This window comes from Puma concolor, chromosome C1 (assembly GCF_028749965.1).
Source record: "Puma concolor isolate L17-30 chromosome C1, mPumCon1.1.hap2, whole genome shotgun sequence".
NCBI classification, from domain to species: domain Eukaryota; kingdom Metazoa; phylum Chordata; class Mammalia; order Carnivora; family Felidae; genus Puma; species Puma concolor.
Window position 1 is genome coordinate 72,249,678 of NC_141674.1, and position 24,859 is coordinate 72,274,536.

The following is a 24,859-nucleotide window of genomic DNA, read 5'->3' on the forward strand; positions in this document are numbered from 1 at the left end:
CAGCCCTCTCCCTCCCTTATACTCAATTTCAGACATGTGCTGACCAACCCAGCTGCCATGGATAAACACCACAGTTAGACCCTGAGGAGAAAAATAATCTTCCTAGATCCTTTGAGTGATACCATCCATCAAATACTTTCTTTCAAGGCACCACCTTCTTTATGTGTAAAGTTGACATAGCCATCCAGATGAAGCAGAACAAAAAAGGGAGCATAGAAAAAGCCACCAAATTCAAGTTCTGAGGCAGGTTGTTTAGCAACAATTGTTAAAGTCCTAGAAATACAATCAAAGATATGGTATGAGAAAAGGAAGATGGAAAGGCCAGCAGAGCTGGCTGAAGAAGCTGCAGAAAATGCAGGGGGAAAATTCAGTAAATGGCAGGCAATGATTTCTTCTGAGACAAACTGCGCCAAGTCTAGCACTCAGGTAGACAAGTAAAGACCTAAAAGGGCACAAAAATTAATTGTGCACCTTGGGGCACAGACTTCCTCTCTTTGCCTGAGAAGAACTTCTCTCTTTAGTCCTTCAGTAAATCATGAGGAGGGGGTGGTAATGCCAGCCCACCATTTAGTGCTAGCCTCGGGGCCTGGGTTGAGTCATTTGATCTAGTTTTCATCTGCAAAATGGAGATAACTATCGCCTCTCTCACTTATTTATTCATCCATTAACCTGATTTTTATTAAGGGCCCACCATGGACCAAGCACGAAGGAGAACAATAGTGAGCAAAACAGACATAGTCTTTGCCCTGAAAGAGCGTCCAGATGATCTCACGGGGCTGTTACAGAGAAGGAACGGGTCTTTGGACTATAAAGCACTGTAGCAGTGGAAGGTTTTCTTCATTATCAATGACTTCCACTATTGACCTAGCTGTGTGATTTGGGCAAATCACAATTTTTCTGTGCTTTCCTATTCTCGCCTGTGAAATGAGACAAATTCCTGTCCTAAAATTTAAGTGTTCTAAATGCAAACAAAGAAGTTATAGTTTTTATGTACTTCCCAATCATGCCTTTCTAAAAGATCATTATCAAATATTTCAGACATACAAAAGGGTAAGAATAATAGAACAACCCCTTGTGTACCAACTATCTTACTTAGGAAAAGTGCTACTGGCTGCATGCCTTCCTTTTTCCAGGAGGAAATAACTGTGATGAGTTTGGTATTTTTTTTTTTTTATTTTAATTGTTTTTAATGTTTACTTATTTTTGGGAGAGGAAGAGAGACAAAGCATGAGTGGGGAAAGAGCAGAGAGAGAGAGGGAGACACAGAATCCAAAGCAGGCTCCAGGCTTTGCACTGACAGCAGAGAGCCTGACACAGGGCTCGAACTCACAGACGGTGAGATCATGACCTGAGCCGAAGTCGGAGGCTTAAACGACTGAGCCACCCAGACGCCCTGAGTTTGGTACTTCTTATTCTGTCTGAATCACGGCCTTTCTAGGAAACCTGGTGGATGAGTAAGAATGCTTCACCAGTGATGAGTTCTTCCAACACTTAGGTGTTGCTGGTTCTCAATGAATCTGAGGTCACGATAGTATATCTGAGAAAGTTCCAGTACCAGCCTATTCTCTTCCCCCCAATCCTGCTTGCTGCCCGCCCAGTAGACAGAATTAGAAAAAAAACATGTGGTAGGCATTGCCTGTTGCATTAAGAAGCATAGTTTTGTTTCTACCTTTAGGGCCTTCTGTGCAGATTCACTGGATCCAATTGCGATTAGGTTAGGCCCAGCCATGCTGCAGAAACTCTTCAAATGCAAAGCATCAGCCACCGGGACTGTGGAGACTGCATAGTCCTATGCGTATAATAGAAACAAGCAGTTTGGCATTGCAGAATAATTCTAAAACCGATTTAAACCTGCCCCAAATATGCCTATTTCTAAAGAGGGTGCCAGGGGCCCTGAATATCTGGAAGAAGAACTGGGACCTGTAGGTTTTGGTATTGCCAATTAAATAAAGACTACTTTTAAGAAGAAAGTGCAGAGACTTCTCTCTCAGATGTGTGACTGTGTCAACACCTAGCTTTGCTGCTTGATCTACGGAGTGGGCTACTCTGGAAGGATATGTCTGAAAATCCTGTGCAAACTAGAACCTCACACCCTCAAGACGGAAAGAGCTTCTTGGGGGTTATATCCCTTCCTAAGCCGTCTGGTGAGTCAATCTATTAATAATCAATAGAGTAAAGGGACCATGAGAGGATGTATGTGCAATATCTAGCACAGCTTCCAGCACATAATAGGTACCCGAGTACAAGTGATCCTTGATTCCAATCCGAAAAATCTACACTTCATGTTAGAGTTAGCTGGGTCCCCAGAATTTTTTTGAAGTCATTTATTGTGCCAGGAAATCTGCCAGGTGGTTGCATGATTATACACGGAGAGAAAACAGAAGACGTCCATGATAACTTTGTCTTTTGTGGCTATGGTAGCCCAATGCAGCTTATTTATTGAGAAATTTGAATTTGATAACTCTTAAAACTTCTAGCAAATGTACAAATATTAGGCATTATTTTGCAAAGCTGGTAACATATAGATACCATTATTCATGACATACTGATTCAATGTGTCTATGAATATTTATTAAATAATTACTGTATGCTGGGCATAAATTATCCTTTACCTACCTTAAAAGTATCAGCCAAGATTTCAGCACCTCGTTGATTTGTCCTTTTGGAAAGGCCCACAAAAAATTCTCTGCCTATAATAAATGTCATGGAACATAGTGAGTATGTGGCACCAGTGACGGCACACTATTTCTTTATCTGTAAATAATGACCTTAAAGCACCACACAGTTTTTTCCTATCACAGAAGGCAGCTCTGCTTGTACTCTGACCCCTGCTCTCTTTACACTAAACTGATTTCAAACCACAGTAAAACCTTGGATTGCAAGAAGCTTGTTCTGCCAAGTGTTCTGTAAGATGAGCAAACATTTCTAATAAATTTTAATTTGATAAACTAGTGATGTCTTGCAATATGAGCAGTACAAGACGCCGAATGTCATGATCGCAACTGAGCCAATGGTTCTCGAAATTCCCTTTGATATACAAGTGCTTTGGATTATAAGCATGTTTCCAGAACGAATTATGCTTGCAAACCCATATTGTCCTTAGAAAAACCTTTTTCAAATTCACAGATGTGGAAAGTAGAACAGTGGCTGCCAGAAGTTGAGGGGAGGAGGAACTAGGAAGTCAGTGTTTAACGGCTATGAAGTTCCAGTCTGGGAAAGTGAAAAAGTGCTGGAGATGGATGGTGGTGATGGGTGCAACACAGTGTGGATGTACTTAATGTCTCTGAGCTGTCCACTTAAAAATAGCTAAATGGCAAATTTTATATTATGTATATTTTACCACAACAAAAGAATAAAATTTTCACTTAGGAAATAATAGAATTAAACATATTAATGTGTAATAAAAAATTAAGTAATAGCAATGGAATGTGAGGAATGCTTCCTTCCCCTCCCCCCACCCCCAATTAATAATTCTAGGAATTTGTGATGAAGTCGGATTCCCTGTCTTATAATGATGATGTAAAGGCTGAAGAAACTATCTGGGTAAAGCAAGTTTAGGGCTGACTGGTCTTCAGGTCTGACTTCTAAGAGATGTCCTTAAAACTTTTATCTTTCGTTTCAAATCAAAATGCCTATCTACAAAGTACTACAGTTTAGGAGAATGGAACATTCTACTTATTTGGCTTTTCTGAAATTCCATAAATATTCTTCTCAGAAGGCAAAACCCTAAATAACAATGGTCTCCAACTTAGAGGCAAGCAAACAATTATAGTAGATTGCATTAGGCAATATATAATTGTGGGGGTTTTTAATCTCCCTGAATACTTTGAAAAAGAATTATACATAATATGTGAAAAAATATTCAAATTGAAATCAGTATATAGTTTGATCCAGAACATTAGGGTAAAGTATAAGAAGAGAAACCATGTAAAAAGAATTGCTTGATAGACTTTATAATGTTACAACTTTAATCCTCATGATGTCCTTATAAAAGAGGTAAATGACATAGGTCAAATGATGTTATGACAAGTTAATGGCTTATTCTGTTGGAAGATGGGAAGATTCCTTGGTGGTATACTGACATGTATTTTTTGGTTTGTTTGTTCGTTTTTGTAATGGTATGTTTATGTTGTCCCTTGAGAAAAGTCACTACATACAAATCAAAACTTAACTAAGGGAAAGGGTCTTTTATTTGACAAAAGTATTACTCACTTTACTAAAAAAGTCAGCTGAAATTTAAAAAGCAAATTTCTTTAATTCTTTTAAGACAAAAATAGATTTATAAATTAGATTTATACACAATTTTTAGGAAAAACATCTAACGGATTAAGCAAATTTAAACAAATTTATAATGGGGCTTGCATACTATTTCTATTTTAAAAGACTAAGGTAGCAAAGTACAAAGAAAAGCAAATTTGTCTCTTTAAAAAGTAAGTTGGACTTCTGTTTCTAGCAGTATGGTAGACTATATCCCCTAAATGGCCTTTCTGATGTAAGTAATAACTTCTAGAACTGCAAGATTAAAAAAAAAAATTGTCGTTACGTTTCTTATGTCATCTTTTTTTCTGTATCAACTCACCCTCTCACCTTATTCTTTTACAGAAGAAGCCAGGTCATTTGTCCTATTGATGATCCTACAGCCTGGATTCGGCTGGTTGCTTCCTCGTGTATCATCTAACATGAAAATGTTCCTTTATCCTTTGTATTTTCAGTAAACTGATAGTTTCATGTAGATGCTTAATTAGATCCTTGTTCAAAAGATTTTTTTTGGATAGGACTACTTCTGAGGTGGGGCTGCACTATTGCAGCACATCATGAGGCACATGACTGACTGCCACGTTTTCAGTGATACTAGAATAATCTGTGTGTTCCAGTGGTATTTTGGAAAGGCCAACAAAAAATTCTCTGCTTAATAAATGTCAGCCTGATTCCTACATTATAAAGTTCTCCGTCAAGCTCTCATATAAAGGTTTTAACATCGTGTGACCATCATTACACAGATCCATTAGTTTATTAGGAATCTACATTTACGGGCTAGAATTCTAAAAAGAAAAACTTTCTTAGCCAAGTATTTGGTTTACTTGAAATAGAATGCATAAAGGAAACACAGCTAAATGCCTGAATCTTTCCTTCCCTTATGAACTATCAGGGTAATGAGTTGGGTGTCCCTGCAACTTGCAATAATGATCGATACGTTTTTTAAAGAACACAAATGAGTCAAAGAATAAATCGTAATGGAAATCAGAAAACATTTAAAACTTAATGATAGCAAATATATATAAAAACAGGAAGGATTCCGCTAAAGCAGTACTTGAAAGTTACTTGAAAGTTACAACAGCTTTAACTACTTGCATTAAAGATGAGAAAAGTTTCAAAATTAAAGAAACAAAGTTCTAGCTTGAAATATAAGAAAGAAAGAACAGAATAAAAACAAATTTGAAGGAAGGAATTAAAGATAGAAACAGGAAGAGAAAAAGAAATATACAAGAAAGAGGATTCAACAAAACCCCAAATTGGTTCTTTGAAAAGATTAATGAAATCAACAGATCTCAGACACAAAAGAAAAAAGATAAGGCACAAATAAACATTATGAATGAAAAGGGGACATAGCTATAGTGCTATGAAGCTTAAAACAGATAGGAAGAAGATATGAATAAGTTTATACCCAACATTTTGAGAAGTTAGATAAAAACAAAGTATTAGAAAACAGAACTCTCGAAAACTGACTCAGAAAACCCTCAACAGTCATGCAATCATTTGAGGAACTAAATCAGTTTAAAATCTCCTGACAGAGAAAACTAGGGCCTGTTTCTAGGTAAGTTCTACCAAAGTTCAAGGAATGAACAATTCAAATAGTACTGAATCTAGGGAATGGAAACACAGGAAATATTCCCAATACATGTTGTGAGGTTAAGATAACTCTTTTACCAAAGCCAGACAAAGATAGCAAGCAAGAAAAATTACAGGTCACAGAAACAAAAGTCTTGAAAAAAAAATTAACAAACTAAATCCAACATTGTAGTAAAAAGAGAATATATCACAATGGAGTTTGACTTCACCCCAGGGATGCAAGACTGACCAATATCAGAAAATTAATTAGTGCAATTAATCACATCAGTAGATGCAAGAAAAAAAATCACACACATTTCACTGGAGTAAAAAGTTTATCACCTGAAACTCCATTTCTAGTTGTTTACTTGAGAGAAACTCTTATACACATTCCCAGGAGACACACACAAGAATGTACATAGCAGCACTGAAGACAACAGACAAAAACTGGAAAACACTCAAATATACATCAGCAGTAAAATGAATAAATTCATCGTGGTGTAGTTTTTCCATGGCATACCATATAGCAGTGAAGACACTAGCTACACACACCAAGTTGAATCAAAAACACACAAATCACAGAATAGTTCCTATAGCAGGACTCTAATCATACAAACCTGTAAGACAAGCAAAACAAAGAGGAAAAAAAAAAAAAGAGAGGAGGAGTGGGGTTCCTATGGTCCTGGCAATTTCTTAAGCCAGGTGGCAGGCACCGGGTGCTCATTTTATCATTAGTCTTTAAGTTGTACATAAACATTTATAACTCTTCTTTAGTTGCTCCATATTCCATAAAAATAGAAAAATAGAAGTAGAGGTAAGTTCATGATTATTTAAGAGAAAGAGGATTGAAGTAATTTCTTCCAGTAGCTGCTCGCCTGACTGACAAGATTCTCAGCAGAACTGGAGTGGGAAAGCTGCTTTCCTTCTGTCCATTTCTTGATCAGTTGTGGGGTTTTTTTTGTTTGTTTTTTAGTTCCTTGTTTTTTTCTTTAATTTTTATTTGAAAGAGAGAGAGAGAGAGAGTGTGCGCAGGGAAGAGGGGAGAGACAGAGAGAGAGAGAGAGAGAGAGAGAGAGAGAGAGAAAGAGAGAGAGAGGGAGAGAGAGGGGGCAGGGGGAATGCCAAGCAGGCTCCACACCAGCATGGAGACTGACACAGGGCTCCATCCTGGAACCCTGGGATCATGACCTGAGCTGAAATCAAGTGTCACCCAGGCACCCTTCAATCAATTGTTAATGAAACTCTGAGTTACAGAAGGAAGAGGACCCAGAAAATGTGGAAAGTGCTACCTGACTCTGCTGAGTCCAAAAATTGAAGGGCACCTGGGTGGCTCAGTCAGCTAAGTGTCTGACTCTTGGTTTCAGCTCAAGTCATGATCTCATGGTTTGTGAGGTCGGGCTCTGTGCTGGCAGCACAGGGCCTGCTTGGGATTCTCTCACTCTCTGTCCCTCTCTCTGCCCTTCTCTTGCTCATGCTCTCTCTCAAAATAAATAAACTTAAAAAAAATGTTTAAAATGCCAAATTTCATGTTATATATATTTTACCACAATTTAAAAAAGGAAAAACTAATTGAGAGGTAGGAAATAGAAGGCAGGACCAGACATCAGATGTAAATGAGGTGCCAAGCAGATAAGGATCTAATATCCCAACAGGATCTCAGTTTTGAATAAAATAACTTTCAAGATATTAACTTAAGGATTGAATGTTACCAAAAAAGTGCTTACAGATAGTGATAGAGGCAAGCCTCGATGCTTAGGTGCGTAATTAGAAGTTGGGGCAAAAACGTTAAGGTTGAAATGCTGTGGAAAGACCTCTGACCAGAGGAAGAGGTTCTTGGCATAAACTGTGCCATTACACTGAGAAAATTTCAGGGAATCTGTTCAGTTCAGCTGGTGAGATAACTAGGTGGCTGTGAGCACAGCTTGTTTTAAAGCATACTTCAAATATTATCAGTACCTGCTTACACATTATTTATTATATGGCTGTGTTCTGGTAAAGAAGAGTTTTATTGCAAGAAGTGTGATTTACACATCTAGCTGCTCACAAAAGCCTATTTTCTAAGAGAAACAGGCTGTTGTTCTGTGCTGCCAAAAAGAATGAAAGTGCCGTCAATGGGAGGCACAAAGAATATTCTCAGGGGAACTTACTAGGCAGATTCGAAAGAATGCCTGAGTCTGCTCAGACATGGCCAGAGCTGAGAATGTGGCATAGGCCTCCTTGACCCCCTTTTCTGTATTCTTATGGCTCAATGGGTGTACATACAATGCCCCAGAGGCAGTGGTAGCACAGGTTGTGCAGTGCACAACTCCAGGGGGTACTATGCATAAGCTTGTGATGAGAAAGGTGCCCCCTGGAGCTCAGCAACACAGTGGCTCCACCTAAAGGTATGTGACACTGAGCAAAGAACTCCTTAAATGTCACAGGATAAATACCTCTTCTCCAAGAAAATTCATTGTATCAAAATATAATACAAAAATATTATCTTTGCATTAAAATGAAGATGGCTATATTTTGCCTATATACAAGGGGTTCAATATAAAATTCATATCAGCTAAAACCTTAGACTTCTGAGAAACTTCATGCTTTCAGTGGGGCACCTGGGCTACATTCCCAAGGAACCAGTCCTTGCTGGTAGGGATCCATCCGTGAAACAGGTATTTATTCTCTGACATTCAAGTGAAAGTAAACTCTCACTATAAGTTACAAATTGTCAGTTTAAGTAGAATCAATCTGGGGATCCAAATTTTAGCACATGACTTTTCCAAAACAATAATACGATCATAAAAGAGTTAGAAAGATTAAATGCTACAATTACTGTTTTTTTTAGCAGCCATATTATACCCACTATAAAAACTGATTCTAGTTAGATCAATAATAGTATTAGCTGTTTATACTTGGCTGAGTTCTGCTATTATTCATCTGGCACTGAAGCCAAATCAATTTACACTGAAAATTACTTAAATTCATCTTGCTGTCCAGGAAGAAAATTATGTGTAAATGACACATCTTGAATTAAGAATCTTTTAAATACAAACCAGATATTATATCACAATGCAAAACAATGCACCCTGTAGAATGTAGTAGATGCAACCTATGAAGTGATAGGTACACCCTGATAACATTTTTGTAAAAAATATGCAAATACTACATGCATATAAAGGTCCTAAAAGGACATACACCCAAATGTTGGATGAAAGGTCATTTTTGTTTTTTTTTCTCTTTTGTGCTTTCCTGTATTTTCCAGCTTCTCTGCATTTGGCATTTTTACTTTGGTAATTAAAAAAAACCTATAGTTAAACAAGTGAATACAAGCCAGGTATCAGAAATAGTTTTGGATAGGAGAAAGTAAGGACTAGGATACCTGTGAATAAGACATCTCCACCATCTAAGGTTGCGTTTTCATCTTTCATCTCTACTAGATTGAGCTGAAGTTTTTCTAACGCTTCTTTCATCATGTCAACCTGTTGAAAATAAAGTGATTCAGATTAATATTCTACCATTTTCTGACAAGAAAACAAATCACCTAAAACTTATGAATGCTGAATCATGCTCCCATGTGCACACACTCAGACACATAAACCCTTGCGAATATATGAATATAGGTAGTATAGTTTGGACCAGCCATGACCAAAGAGAAGAAATTATCTATTGTAAGAGAAATTATTGTAAGAGAAGAAATTATCTATTAGAAATTGTCCAATTTGTCTCTGTCTAGTCTATGCTCACATCAGTATTATAGCCCCTTTTTCTTTTGGAGGCCGACTAGTTAGGACATATGAGTCAAAAAAGGTAGAAGGCAACACCCAATCCTCAAATTCTTGCCAGAAAGTACAAGATTTAATTTAATTTAATTTTATTTTATTTTTTTAAAAATTTTTTTTTTCAACGTTTATTTATTTTTGGGACAGAGAGAGACAGAGCATGAACGGGCGAGGGGCAGAGAGAGAGGGAGACACAGAATCGGAAACAGGCTCCAGGCTCTGAGCCATCAGCCCAGAGCCCGACGCGGGGCTCAAACTCACGGACCGTGAGATCGTGACCTGGTTGAAGTCGGACGCTTAACCGACTGCGCCACCCAGGCGCCCCCAAGATTTAATTTTAAATCTTAAGTCAGTCAGTTAGTCAGTTAGTAAGTCAGTCAGAATTGCATACACACAGAGTAATATATGGAAGAAATATTAATGACAATAACCAGTAACTTGAAATCTCAGCCCACAGGATAGTCATTATTTTCTATTCAAATATTTTCTAAAATGTCAGAACATCTAAGACTACTCTGTAAATCTGAACTGTTAGTTAAATTTAACCTATGTTCCTAGAGGTGATTAACACATACAATAATTGCAATCAAACCAAAGAATAGTTGAAAATGAATTTTAGGGGCTTTCTATGATTCCAGGGTATAGTTTAAAGCAGAGATATTCTGAGCTGAGTTAGGGAATACTTCTAAGTGAGGTTTATTTTAATGCAAGAAAAAAAATTAAGGCATAACAAATGCCCTTTGAAGTTCATAGTTTAATTCAAGTCTTTCCAGCTGCTCAACAATTTTTAGAAAATGTTTACTTCTTTGAGAGAGAGAGAGAGAGAGAGAGAGAGAGAGACAGAATGAGTGGGGGAGGGCAGAGAGAGAGGGAGACAGAGAATCCCAAGCAGGCTCCCTGCTGTCAGCACAGAGCCGGACCTGGGGCTTGAACCCATGAACCGTGAGATAATGACTTGAGCTGAAATCAAGAGTCGGATGCTTAACCAGCTGAGTCACCCAGCCACCCCTCAACAAAACAATTCAAGTATTTCTGAAGGTCTGTATAACCTTTGACATGGTAAAGACATATGTCGAGACAACATGAATGGGGCTAATGGAAAAACAAGAGATCCCATGACACTGAGAGAAGCAGGTAGTCCTGCCAAAATTCAGCATGCCCAGGACACAGAGTGAATTGTCAATGAAGAATTTAGGAGACACAACTACAGCAGTGTAACTTCTAAAGCAATAAAAATATGGGGATATTCTGACAACAAGCCTGACATTCATGCAGTCAAGAAAAAAAGAGGATACAAATTAAAATAAATATATCATCTCATCCCTGTGCTGGAACTCATGTAAAAATTCCACAAACCAGAGTGACTCAGAACAATAAAAAATTATTTCCATGGACAAACGGTCTTAATGTTGTAATAAACACATCTAGTGTTCTCTTTTAACAGGAGAATAGGTTTTTCTATGTAACAGGAAGGAGAATCATTGCTGTAGCATAAAAAAAGAAGCCGAATAACAATTACCAGGGCTTGCTGGGCTACAGTGAACCCAAGAAAACACACAACTGTTTCCTTTTGGCATCTGCCTCTGGGTCTATGGAAAATTCTCTGAGCTTGAAGAGAGGTCAAGAGAATGAAGCAGCTATTGTTACATTTTGTCTCTCTTATGATGCTACTGCTTCTACTATAACTTAACATTTCAAAGATTACTAGGAATACAGCAATTACATGTATTTTTCTGAAAAATGTATATGTAATATCAACTCAGGAACTTTATTCAATTCTTAAGAGTTTAAAGAGAACAGAAGTAGGGAGGCTAATATATATCAGTTTCAGAAACACTGTATTTCTTTAAAAGTCCTGTGTCTTTCAAATTAAAGTTTTAGAGGATAAAATGCTTGTGGTTTCTTAAAAGTTAAAACAGCTGCACCAACATGAGAAAACTGGCTTTTGCGCAAGGCCAGTACTTTATTTTTTTCTCCTTAAATATTCAGTCACATCTATATAAACAAAGTCGTCAGGATACAAACATTGATGATACCATATTACTTTCAGAGTTAAGGGTATGGACAAGTTAAAAAATTTATTAAATGTTAAGTAAATGGTTCTGAGAATCATAGAGCCATATGGCATCAAATCGGCAATGCTAACTCCAGCGAAGTTTCTGGAGAAGAAACGAGAGGCTGAACCCAGAGGCTGTCGACTGAAAACTGCAAACTCTTGGCATCATGGTTCCACAAAGCAAACTTGGAGGCAAACAAGGCCCAGTATTGCCGTGACACAGGGACCCATAGCAAGCCAGTTATTCAGGCAGTTAGCACACTAAATATAGCTATAGAAGTGGGAAGTTTTGCAGGAAAAGATCCAAACCATGAGCCTTCAAAGAAACTGCCCATTCTGTGGTTACATAGCCATGGTTAATGTTGACTTAATTAACTTTCAGGAGGAAAAAAAAAAAAACCCAACTAAACAGCACACCCACCTTTTACTGAGATGCTAACCTTGCAGGGTGGAACTTAGTGTTACTCAGGGTGGAGAGAAACTGTCAGACAAACAGTATTAATTCTAAAGGTTGAGCTGAATAGGTCATTTTCACCCATGAAATTGGAAATAAAAGGGTAAATCAGAGAAACAACTTTAATTTAAAATCTAACTACGTTATTTTCATACTCCAAAGATTTACACGAACTTTCTTCCTCCCCTTTACACTCTGCGTGTACTTGGTTTCATTCTTTTACTTTGTACTCCCATTTCTTTTTTTTTTTTTTTCAACGTTTATTTATTTTTGGGACAGAGAGAGACAGAGCATGAACGGGGGAGGGGCAGAGAGAGGGAGACACAGAATCGGAAACAGGCTCCAGGCTCTGAGCCATCAGCCCAGAGCCTGACGAGGGGCTCGAACTCACGGACCGCGAGATCGTGACCTGGCTGAAGTCGGACGCTTAACCGACTGCGCCACCCAGGCGCCCCTGTACTCCCATTTCTTCTTGCCCCCTTTTGGCTCCTCCTACCCTTTGATTCGCTATAGATTCCTTCTCTGACCACAGAGAGGTTCAGATCACCTCTACGGCTTCCAACCATCCAACCCACATGTCTTCCTCAAAGCTGGTACTAGTTTTGAGGTCATTATCTTCTCCTTCTTTTCTTAGTGCCCTCTCTGCGTCCCTTTCCTTCTCTCTCTCTTTTTTTGGAGTACTCATGTCATCATGGGGTGACACAAGTCACAGGCACTTCATAGTGTAGCGTTATGATCAAGGGCCTGCAATTCAAATCCCAGCTCAGCTACTTATTAGCCAGTGATAGCTTGTTTAATTTTTGAGCCTCAGTTTTCTCATCTTTAAAATGGGTGGTTGGTCATAATAGTACCAATCCCCTAGGCTCCTCCTGATGATTAAATACATGTAACGCACTGGGCACACTATAATTGCTCAATGACTATTAGATGCGAATTTTATTATTTTGGTGAATATCAGCTTATGTGGACCGAGTGACACATACTTGTACTATGAAACTGACGCACAAAAGGAAGCTGTTGCTTTTTCTTACATTTGTACAGATTTCTTATGTTTCACCCCATGACAGATTCCACCTGCTTTCCAGTGAATTAAAATGACACGTGTTTTCTGCAAAGCCAACGTAAAGTTAGAGCACATACACTGAAGACACATTTAAATCTGAATCATTCCAGTTTAATTTCTTTCCAGCTCCTGGAAGCTGTCAGGCTATGTGGTAGCTTTCTTGTCTAATCTCTGCTTTAAAACCGCCCCGCTGGATGCACTAGATAAGGCGGTAAGTGGACCTGTCTGCTAAGCTGCCCCACAGGACTCAAAGGGGCATCAGCCAAGATGATATAGAATGATGACAGTTCCTGAAGACATGACCACTCTAAACGACTCAATCGAAAGAACTCCCACTCCTTCTCAATGCCTGGTCCCTTTTCTTACCCTTTGTGTTCTACTCTCTTACCTTCTTTCATGGCCCTCATTTCTGTTCCCTCATGTGTCCTTCATGTTTACATCATCTTCCTGTCTTCTCATCTTACTCCTTTTGGGTTCTCATGGTGAATGGAAAGAACTGGGGATTTGAACTCAGGCTCTACCACTTATTAGGTATGCAACTTGGGACGAATTATACTTCCTGAGCCTCAGTTTTCTAATCTGCAAATTGGATAGTGCTTCCACTCTAACAGGAATTATGTAACAAATAAGCTAATATATACTGCCTGGCACACTGTGGTCAAAACCAGTAGCTGCTGATGTTATTGTTTTGCCCTAAATTAACTCAGTGCTTGGTTTGGATTCTGGCCACCTTTCAAAAAGAAATAAAAGATACAAATATACCATTTGATCCCAACTCTTCTTGCAAAATTTCCCCCAAATACAAAATACTAAAATAATTATAAAACCTTACACATTTTATTGGGAATTTATACTCCCAATAGCTTGTAAGAGCACTGTCATTAGTTCAGTATTCTTTACGTAGATGCCAATATTTTCACGTTGGCCCTGTCCAAAGTTGCTTTTGTTGCCTATTTTCAACAACGACCACTCTGATGTTTCATATCTTCCATTTGGATGTGGTGAATGTGCTCACAAGGCCTGATGAACAGTTTTGTGCTGCAGTCCCATTAAGAGTCTGCACTGACCTGTCTGCCAAGCTGCTTTCCTTTAGCTGCTCTGCTCAGTGGGGTGCCAGATGTTATGACCACGAATGAGGACACTGGCATTGGCTTGTCTGTGGCCAACATAACTCTGTTCCCCCCAGATCTGCCATGTGCTAGGAGCTGTGCTATCACCACTAGGTTTTCAGTGCCCATTTCAATGTTCCAAGTACTCATCGTATTATAAGAGCTTTAAAATTACACTGTCATCCTATTCACACTCTTATCTAGCTCTTAAGAGCTGAATAGCAGCAACATAGCTTTGTTGGTAGTCATAGATAATGCTGAGGAAGCCACTCAAGAAGCTGATGTGATGCCTCTATCATGTCAAGGCACAGCTGGCTTGAAACTTGTTGATACATCAAAGTTACACTGTGTTGTCCCTGGTCACACTCAAAAGGTCACATTCCATTTGTTTATGCCACTTTAATGTTCTTTGTCAATCAGCACATCTTTGATCCTGTGGCCACTTGGACTAGTGTACATTTGGCTGATTTTATAACAATACTTCAAGTCTCTATCATACTTTTATATATCTTTTCTCAGTCAACATTTCAGTTCAGCAAACTTTTAGTAGATGCCAACTTTTTTTTTTTTTTTTAACCTGGCTACAAATATTTAAACACTAAACCATAGTCCCTGTTCCTGGGAAGTTAACAAGCCAGCAGAGCAGATATACCTTATGAATATATAGTGATAATAAAATGAAATATTTGTTGTGATGCTCACAATAACTTGAAAAGGAAGTAAGGGCAGGCATCAGTATACCCATTTTACATATGAGTAAACTAAGGCTAAAGGAAGTTGACTGACTTGCTGAGTCAAGCTTTCCGAGCCCACGCTCCTGTTTGTGTTCCTATTCACTGCACTGTGTGATTATGATTTTCCCGAAGCCTCCACACAAAGCACAGCCCACATCAGAAATGAAGCTCATGCCTTCTGTTTTCCAACTTTGTACACTCAAGTCCACTTGGTATTACAAGATCCTATTTAAGAGGATCCAGATTCCATGACCTCTTCATTTCAGAGATGGGTGACATTTCTGTATACTAGGGTCTTAGAATGCTAAGGTGCAGTACAATTAAAACACTAAGTAATATGAACAGAATGTATAAACCACATCGGAAATGTTCACCAATGACAGCCTACATATTAATTACCACCCTTCAACTTTGGGATGCCTGAGGTTTGTTCAGTGGTTTATTCCTTAACTTTCCCACGTGTGCTAATTAAATTACTAAAACTAACCAGAACTACAAAAAAAAAAAAAAAAAAAAAAAAAGATCAGAGAGAGGCATAACATACTAAATGACTGCGTCTGAAAAATTCCTAAATAAAAACATATTGGAATCCTCTGCTATAATTTTAGGACAAAACTCTTAGGAGGAATTTACTTAGCAATGATAAAAGCAAACATTTGTATAGTCTTCCTGTATCAGACACTATCTTAAGAATTCATCTTTAATAATCTAACCCTCATAACCCAATAAAAGTTGTACAAGAATTATCTGTTTTAGAGACAAGGAAGCAGAAGCACGGTAGGTGACTTGACCAAGGTCTTACAGCAGCAGAGCTGAGATATGAACTTAGAGAACTTTACTCTGCAGTTTGTGTTCTTCTCTCCTATACAACTTGTCACTAACAAGATAATTTATATATCTACTATGCAGTCAGACAAAAATAAATATTAGAAGAGATTGTAAGCATTTATAATACTCTTAAAAACAGATTATGGGGGCGCCTGGGTGGCTCAGTTGGTTAAGTGTCTGACTTCGACTCAGGTCACGATCTCGCAGTTTGTGAGTTCGAGCCCCGCATCAGGCTCTGTGCTGACAGCTCAGAGCCTGAAGCCTGCTTCGGATTCTGTATCTCCTCCTCTCTCTGCCCCTCCCATGCTCATGCTCTGTCTCTCTGTCTCTCAATAATAAATAAACGTTAAAAATTTCAAAAAAAAAAAAAAAAAGAAAAGATTTAAAAAAAAAAACAGATTATGTTCAGGGTGTCTGGGTGGCTCAGTCCGTTAAGCGTCCAACTCTTGGTTTCAGCTCAGGTCATGATCTCACGGTTCACAGGTTTGAGCACCGCATTGTGGAGCCTGTTTGGGATTCTCTGTCTCTCTGTCTCTCTTTCTCTGCCTCTCTCCTGCTCTCTTTCTCTCTCAAAATAAACAACTAAACATTAAAAAAAAACAGATTATGTTCACTCTATTTGTATGAACAAAAATGTGAACTCAGCCATGCTGGAGGAACGGGGGTAGGAGGGACAGGCTACAAATTGCAGCAATGTGAACTTAGGTTTGGTTCAAAGATCCTATCCTAAATTTTGTTTTCCTAAGCATATATATAAACTAATGAATTTTGAGAACCCCTACTTCATCTTTCCAATTCCTAGATCAGATTGTGAGAAGGAGTTATTTGTAGAGAAATCTTCAGACAGTCAACAAAAGCATTTTAATTACAATGAGATTACAAAAGCACAGAGACATGAAGATACACTCCAAACCAAGTCACCACACACATTTCAAACCAATTCAATCAACTGGGAAAGATTCTGAGAATTTACCACATTGGGAACTATGGAGGAAGAATTCTACAATACCCAAGACTGCCACTGCCTGATGTATATACCATGTGCAAATCTCTCCCTTTGGGTGTTAAAAGAACCTATAAATGTGAGGAGATATCACTCCTATGATTAGGCACATTTTTATAGCACAGGTAAAGTTATTTTGCAGATGCAACTGAGTCTCTAATCCATTGATTTGAGTTCATTAAAAGGGAGATTATCTTGGGTGAGCCTGACCTAATATGATGAGCCCTTAAACGGGGGTTTAGAGGTCAGAGATGGAAGAAGTCAGAGAGATGTCCTACTAGTCTGGAAAAAAAAGCAAACAGCCATGTTGGGAACTGCCTTTAGAGATATGCCCGCAGAGCTGCCTCTAGGAGTTAAGAGAAACCCGTAGTCAACAGCCAGCAAAAAAACAGGGACCTTGATCCTACAACCACAGGAAATGAATTCTGACTACAACCTGAATGAGCTTGGAAGAAGACCTAAGCTCCAGGTGAGAACAGAGCCCAGCCAACAACCACAACCAGGTATGCCACACCCAGACTTCCAATCTGCAAAATCTGAGAGATAATAAGTGGGTATTCTTTTATTTTTATTTTTTTAAATGTTTGTTTATTTCGAGAGAGTGAGAGTGGGGGAGGGGAAGAGAGAGAGAGAGGGAGACAGAGAATCTCAAGCAGGCCCCATGCCATCAGCACAGAGCCCGATGTGGGGCTCGAACTCACAAACCATGAGATTATGACCTGAGCCGAAATCTAGAGTCAGATGATTAACCAACTGAGCCACCCAGGCACCCCAGTGGGTGTTCTTTTAAGTGTTATATTTATGGTAAGCTGTCACACAGCAATGGAAAACTAATACAGAAAGTTCCTAATTTAAACATTTTACTTTAAAAATTTATCTATAAAGGCCTTTGGTCAGAAGCAAAATGTTGAACTTATCTCTAAGTTGTTTATTCAGAATAAGATGCAAAAGTTCTTAAGATGTTCCTAAGAAATTCCCGAGAAAAAGAAAATGTTTTAACGGAGTTTAAAGTTTTAGATCCACCAACTTCCTTAATCCAATATTTACTAAAATGTTGTACAGTTAGATTTTAAAATATAGAAATCAAGTTGCAATACTGTTTTTTTAAAGTTACAAATCTAATACATGCTCATAGAAATGAAAATGACAGAAGTATATACCCTAAGTAGTAATGCAGAACAAAAATGTGCCTTGAGCCATCCCAGTCTTATTCTCAGTTTCATTCATTCAGTAAATATTGAGTATCTGCTCTGAGCTAGATACCACAATAGACAGTAATGAGTGGTGATCAAAAAATAGACATGACTCCTGCTATATAGTGCCCTTAGGGTAACAGATATTAAAGATTCACCGAAATCAACATATAGTTTACACATTATGATAAGGGTTATGGAGGAAAACAATAGTGTGCTTTGAGAAATAAGAAGGGTACATGATTCAGGGGTCATGAAAGGTCACTTTGAGGAAGTAACGTTTAAGCTAAGAAATAAAAATGTTTATAATGGTTATCTTTCCTGCTGGTGGGTCATCTGGAATTCTTCCTTAGAAACCAAACAGGTTTCTGGATAATTCTCAGATCACAAACAGCTTACTTTAACTTATGAAAAATTAATTAAGGCCTTACTATACTAAGAATATGGTCAACAGAACTGGAAATTATTCACTGCATTAAAATCTTCAGAAGTTATCAGGAAGAGTCAAGTAAATGTCATTAATCCTTTGATTATTCTGGGAACTCATGATATTTGTGGTCAACATATGTGAAAGTTTTATAACTACCTAGTTCATTTTCCTTTTTTTGAGCTTTGATAATTATAACTGTTACACGAATAAGATCTCTTGAAACATTTCCCAAAGACAATTAATATCCATTGCATTTTTACCATTGATTTCTTGGAATTCTAAACTTATTGGTTTATCTTGTGATATGGACTTCTAAACTTATTGGCTTATCTCTAGTGACAAGATCTAAAAATTAACCACAATATTTAGCATCTTGGTTCCCATACTTGTAAGATGAGGGGGTACAGGTCAGCTTAAAAATGAAGTCATTTCCAGCTCTACATTTCGAAGAGTTGGAGTCTCAAAACAGTTTCTGGCATTCATAAATGTGACTTTAACTGCAATTTTATTTCCCTCCAAGATAGTTTACTGAAAACATTCCAGATGGTTATTCATGAATAATGTATTCTAGACTTTAACCAAATTCAATCAGAAGCAAGAAGCTGAGTATATGGATGGGGAGGAGGGCGGTGGGAAGACATGGGAAACCCAAAAGTAGATGAAAAAATCTGAGAAGGATGCAAACCCTCAGAGGCCAAAAGAAGGATTCTGCTGCAGTGGGAAAAGCTGTATCTAAAAAACAAGGTGTGTGAGTGTCAACACTAACTTATGATACTTCATGTTTTTTTGTTTTTTTTGTTTATTAGTAACCCAAGGTGCTGCTAATTATCTGCCAACAACGATAATAATTACACTATGTAGAGCGCCAATAATGCCTTTCTTATGAGAAAACACATATCAGGGCCTGCTTAGCTGCTAACCTCTGCATACTTTCTTACACTAACCATTTGGAGGATAGGAAACTTCAACTTTGGGTTCATCCCTACCAGGATCAACTGTCATCTAAAAAAGGAGGATCTAACAAGCTCCAGGCCAATCCTCTGAGGCTCAGCATTAAGTCATTCTTTATACCTTGTTCCACATTAGACTATAAACCCAGGTGTGACTTTGGTTTTTTTCCCTGGAGTCCTGTGGCAGTAACTTATCCCAATCTCTTCCTATGAGTAGGGACCTTGTCTGTGCTCTCTCTAAAGATCTGAGCCTTAAACTACAACCCTGCACTGTAGATGGCCTTTCCAGGTGTACCTACTACACATAGATGGTACTGGTCACCTCTCTCTATCTCCTCAACATAGAATCAGTAACCCCAATGGCTGAGGAATCTACCTCTTAATCACTCATAACTCTGGCCCTCTTTTACAATATTAATGCCACAGACTTATCATCATTAGTAATATATAAAATTTATTAAGTTCTTTCTAAGTGCTAAGCATTGTGCTAACTGATTTTACATGGATTATCTCATATCAATAATAACATATCCCTCCTAGTCTGAATCAGTCAAGGTAGTTTCATCCCTCTTGCCAGGGACTGGTACACATGACCTAATTTGGGCCACTGAGAGGAAGTCTGTTGACAGTTCCGGGAGGTACAGAAAGAAACATAATCTCACTTCTTCCTTTGGATACTGTCTGTCTGGATATGGTACGTGGAACTGGTACTAGTCTGAGAGCCCAACCGTCATCAAGGATGACAGGACAGAAAGATGGAAAGAACCTGGGTCCTTGATGACATTATTGAGCTGATGAATCAACCAACTCCGGAGCACAGAAATTCTTGGCATATGAGATTCTTCATTTCCTTAATCAATTTTGAATTGAGTCTCTGTTAGTTGCAGCTAAAAACAATTCATTTACTTATATAACAAACCTGACAAGCAATATCCAAAGAGTTCATAACAATAGACCACATTACTAAAATTCATTAAGTTCTGATGTAGAAACAACTGTTAAATGGAGGGTTTTTCTTTCTCTAGAAATACACCTGACTTGCCATTCAATAAATTACACAATATGTAAGGTGTTATCTTAACTGATAATAACTGCTATTGTGGCTGACAAGAATTTTGACTAAATGCCATTAGTGACACTAAGACCATCCTGTTTATAGAAGAAAGAAGATTGTAAATAATAACTTTTAAAGCCAAAAAGAAGTATTATACTGCCTCAATTCTTTAGATTAAGCATAATTGTTATAGCTCCATATGTCAGAGTGGGAAATTGATGTTCTGACACTCTCATCTCTGAACCAGTGCTCAGATCTGGAGGACATGTGAATACAAAGGTTTGGCAGAAATGCAGAAGGAAAACTGATAGGGCCAGAGTACACAGGAAAGATTAAAAACAGCTCTGAAGGGGCGCCTAGGTGGCTCAGTTAGTTAAGCATCCGACTTGTGATCTCAGGATCATGAGTTCAAGCCCTATGTTGGGCTCCACACTGGGCATGAAGCCTACTTAAAACAAAACAAAACAAAACAAAACAAAACAAAAAACAAAACAATGGGGCTCCTGGGTAGCTCAGTCGCTTGAGCGTCTGACTTCAATCCAGGTCATGGTCTCGTGGCTCACAAGTTTGAACCCCGCATTGGGCTCTGTGCTGACAGCTCAGAGCCTGGAGCCTGCTTCAGATTCTGTGTCTCCCTCTCTCTCTGCCCCTCCACATGCTCTCTCTTTCTCAAAAATAAAAATAAAAACATTTATAAAAGAAGGAGGGGGGTACAAAATCTTAAAACAAAACATCTCTGAAGAAAACTGGGAATGAGTGCTCTCATTATCTGGAAAGTTATAGATATTCAAAGGCCCCTCCCAGAAACTGGAAACCTGCACATACAAGAATGAAACTGGATTACTTTTAACACCATACACAAAAATAAAATCAAATGAATTAAAGGCCTAAACATGAGACCTGAAACCATATAAATCCTAGAAGAGAACACAGACAGTAATAACTTTGACATAAGCCATAGCAATATTTTTCCAGATAGGTCTTCTAAGTCAAAGGAAACAAAAGCAAAAACACACTATTGGGACTACACCAAAATAAAAAGCTTTTTCACATCAAAGGAAACCACAGACAAAACAAAAAGACAACCTACTGAATGGGAGAAGATATTTTCAAATGATATATCTGATAAGGGGTCAATATCCAAAATATATGCAGAGTTTATACAACTCAACATCAAGGAACCAAATAATTCTACTAAAAAATGGGTACCATTGCAGCCACTCTGGAAAACAATATGGAGGTTCTTCAGAAAGTTAAAAATAGAACTACCCTATGATCCATCAATGGCGCTACTAGGTGTTTACCCAAAGAATACAAAAATACTAACTCAAAGGGATACAGGGCTACACACAGTAATAGCCAAACTATGGAGAGAGCTCAAGTATCCATCAATTGATGAATGGATAAAGAAGATGTGGTATATATACAATGGAATATTAGCCATAAAAAATGAAATCTTGCCATTTGCAGCAACGTGGATGAAGCTAGAGAATATTATGCTAAACAAAGTCAGTCAGAGAAAGACAAAAATCATATGATTTCAATCGTACGCGGAATTTAAGAAACAAAACAAATGAACAAAGGGAAAAAGAGAGCGAGCGAGCGAGCGAGCGAGAGAAGCAAACTAAGAAACAGACTCTTAACTATGGAGAACAAACTGATGGTTACCAGAGGGGAGTTGGTTTAAATAGGTGAAGGGGATTTAGGAGTGCACTTGTGAGGAGCATCAGAGGATGTATGGAAGTGTTGAGTCACTATATAGTACATTTGAAACTAACATTACACTGTATGTTAACTAACTGGAATTTAAATAAAAACTTAAATTAAAAAAAAATTAAAAATGAGCAGAGGACCTGAATAGGTATTTTTCTAAAGAAGACATACAGATGGCCAACAGACACATGAAAAAATGCTCAACATCACTGATCATCAGAGATAGGCAAGTCAAAACCACAATGAGATATCACCTCACACCTGTTAGAATGGCTAAAATCAAGAAGACAAGAAACAAATGTCGGTGAGGATGTGGAGGAAAAAGGAACCCTGTGCACTACTGGTGGGCATGTAAAAGGGTAAAGCCACTGTGGAAAACAGTATAGAGGTTCCTCAAAAAATTAAAAATAGAAATACCGTATGATCCAATAATTCCACTAATGGATATTTACTCAGGGAAAATCACAGCACTAACTCAAAAAGATATATGCACATCTACATTTATTGCAGCATTATTTACAATAGCCTAGACATAGAAGCCACCTAAGTATCCATCAATAGATGAATGGATAAGGAAAATGTGGTATGCACGTGTGCGTGCACACACAAAATCAAACATGCCATAAAAAAGGATGAGACTGCGCCATTTGAAACAGCATGGATGGACCTAGAGAGAATTACGCTAAGTGAAATAGGTCAGACTGAAAATGACAAATACCGTATGATTCCACTCACTCATAAACGAAACCTAAAAAATTGAATAAACAAAAAGCAGAATCAGAACTATAAATACAGAGAAAAAAATCGACGGTTGCCAGAGGTAAGGAAGATGGCAGGATGGGGCAAAATGGATGAAAGGAAGAGGGAGATACAGACCTTGAGTTATAGAATGAGTACGTCATGGGAATGAAAGGAAGAGTCAATGACACTAACAGGGACGTAATGGGACAGATGGTAACTATACTTGTGGTGGATATAGCATAATGTATAAACTTGTCAAATGACTGAGTTGTACACCTGAAACTAATATAACATGTGTGTCAACTATGCTAAAAGAAAAAAAAACCCCAAAACTCAAACACACACACACACACACACACACACACACACACACACACACACACCAGAGGCCCCTTGATAAAGATGCCAACATGAGAGTTTCCCAGAAGAAGCCTGAAAGCAACATTTAACTTTTAAAATGAAAAACAAGGCAGAAGCTCCGCTGGTCTTGTCACTCTCCTGACATATAATGCACTAATTCAAGTGGCCCATTTCCTTGTTGATGATAATGTACTGAATGTCTAAGAGCCACTGACATTCTATCTGCAGAGAACAAACAGAAATATGATTTACCACCAAATACCAAATAAAAATAAGTGTCAGCTGCCAAAAGGTTTGCAAAATCTAGTATGTTAAAAACTAGGGAACTGACAAGGTTCTAAAATTTTAAAGAAATTTTCCCAAAAGTCAAGAACCATAAAAAGTTGCTGTGCACACCATTCAAAATAAGCACCAGACATAGAGCTTGAAGGGCCCATAATTTTTTGTAAATTCAGAGAAGCTGCAAGCTGCCATTTATAAAGGCAAACAGGGGTAAACCGTGACAAATATTTTGTATGTCCAGAACACAATTAATACCTTGTAGGTATTAAGCTGCCTTAGAAGCCTTCCAAGAGACCCTTGGGCCCACACCAACTGCAGGCCCTGGCTGGGTTACATATGCCTTCTGTGTGCTGCCATGTTTCCCAGGGCACTCTACTAACAAAAGATCTGGCCACAATAGACTCTCCATATGTTTAGTAATGAGTAGCTGAAAAACTCTGCAAGTTACACATAATTTCTAGAAATGTTATAATAAACTTATGCTTCCTTTAAAAATATCCACTTTGTCTAGCTAAGGCATAGTAGGAAGGTGAGGTGACCTCTTCTAGACAGCTCTTACAACATTTCAAGGGTAAGCAGATTCATCTTATTTCTAAAGACCCCCAAGTGAGAAAACCATCCTTGGTCTATTTGTCACAATAATCACTAACTGAACTGCCACTCTTCTCTTCACCTTCTCTAATAATTTCATTCATTTTTCTGGTCATTCAATAATATTGATTCAACATTTTTAACACATCTGGCACTATTCTAGGTCCTAGAAACACATCAGTGAAGAGAGAAGATGTTTGTGTATATTCTGGTGGGGATATGAAGAGATCATAAATAATAAATAGGAAAAAATATTAAGTAGTAGTAGTAGGTACTAGGCAGAGAATTCAGGGAATGTGATATACAGGCATACCCCTTTTTATGGTAGTTTATTTTGCTTCACTTCTATTCCATTTTTTTATAAATTGAAGGCTTGTGGCAACCCTGCATCGAGCAAGTCTATCAGTGCTGTTTTACCAAGAACATTTGTTCATTTTGTGTCTCTGTGTCACATTTTTGTAATTCCTATAATACTTCAAAATTTTTCATAATTATTATATTTGTTACTGTAATCTATGATCAGTGATCTTTGATGTCACTACTGTAATTGTTTTGGGAAGCCATGAAACGCACCATATATGATGGTGAACTTAATAAATGTTCTGTGTGTTCTGACTGTTCCACTGACCAGCTGTTTCCCCATTTCTCTTCTTCTCCTCAGGCCTCCCTATTCCCTGAGACACAACAATACTGAAATCAGACCAATCA

General features: G+C 38.1%; 1 protein-coding gene and 1 long non-coding RNA gene across 6 annotated transcripts in view; one reads left to right on the forward strand and one right to left on the reverse strand.

The window, feature by feature from the left end:
* The window catches only part of LOC112848663 (uncharacterized), a 51,574-nt gene extending 46,655 nt beyond the window's left edge, over window positions 1-4,919 (forward strand). The window contains exons 2-3 of the long non-coding RNA XR_003222441.2: window positions 2,016-2,144; window positions 4,603-4,919. This is a non-coding gene — a long non-coding RNA (uncharacterized LOC112848663). The remainder of the gene's footprint in view (window positions 1-2,015; window positions 2,145-4,602) is intronic.
* DDAH1 (dimethylarginine dimethylaminohydrolase 1) overlaps window positions 1-24,859 on the reverse strand; it is a 137,985-nt gene that overhangs the window by 30,537 nt on the left and 82,589 nt on the right. For all 5 annotated transcript variants that reach the window (XM_025912439.2, XM_025912438.2, XM_025912440.2 and 2 more), the window contains 3 exons: window positions 9,191-9,290; window positions 2,617-2,690; window positions 1,670-1,789 (listed from right to left, as the gene is read on the reverse strand). In XM_025912439.2, coding sequence (XP_025768224.1) covers window positions 1,670-1,789; window positions 2,617-2,690; window positions 9,191-9,290 — 294 coding nt within the window. The remainder of the gene's footprint in view (window positions 1-1,669; window positions 1,790-2,616; window positions 2,691-9,190; window positions 9,291-24,859) is intronic.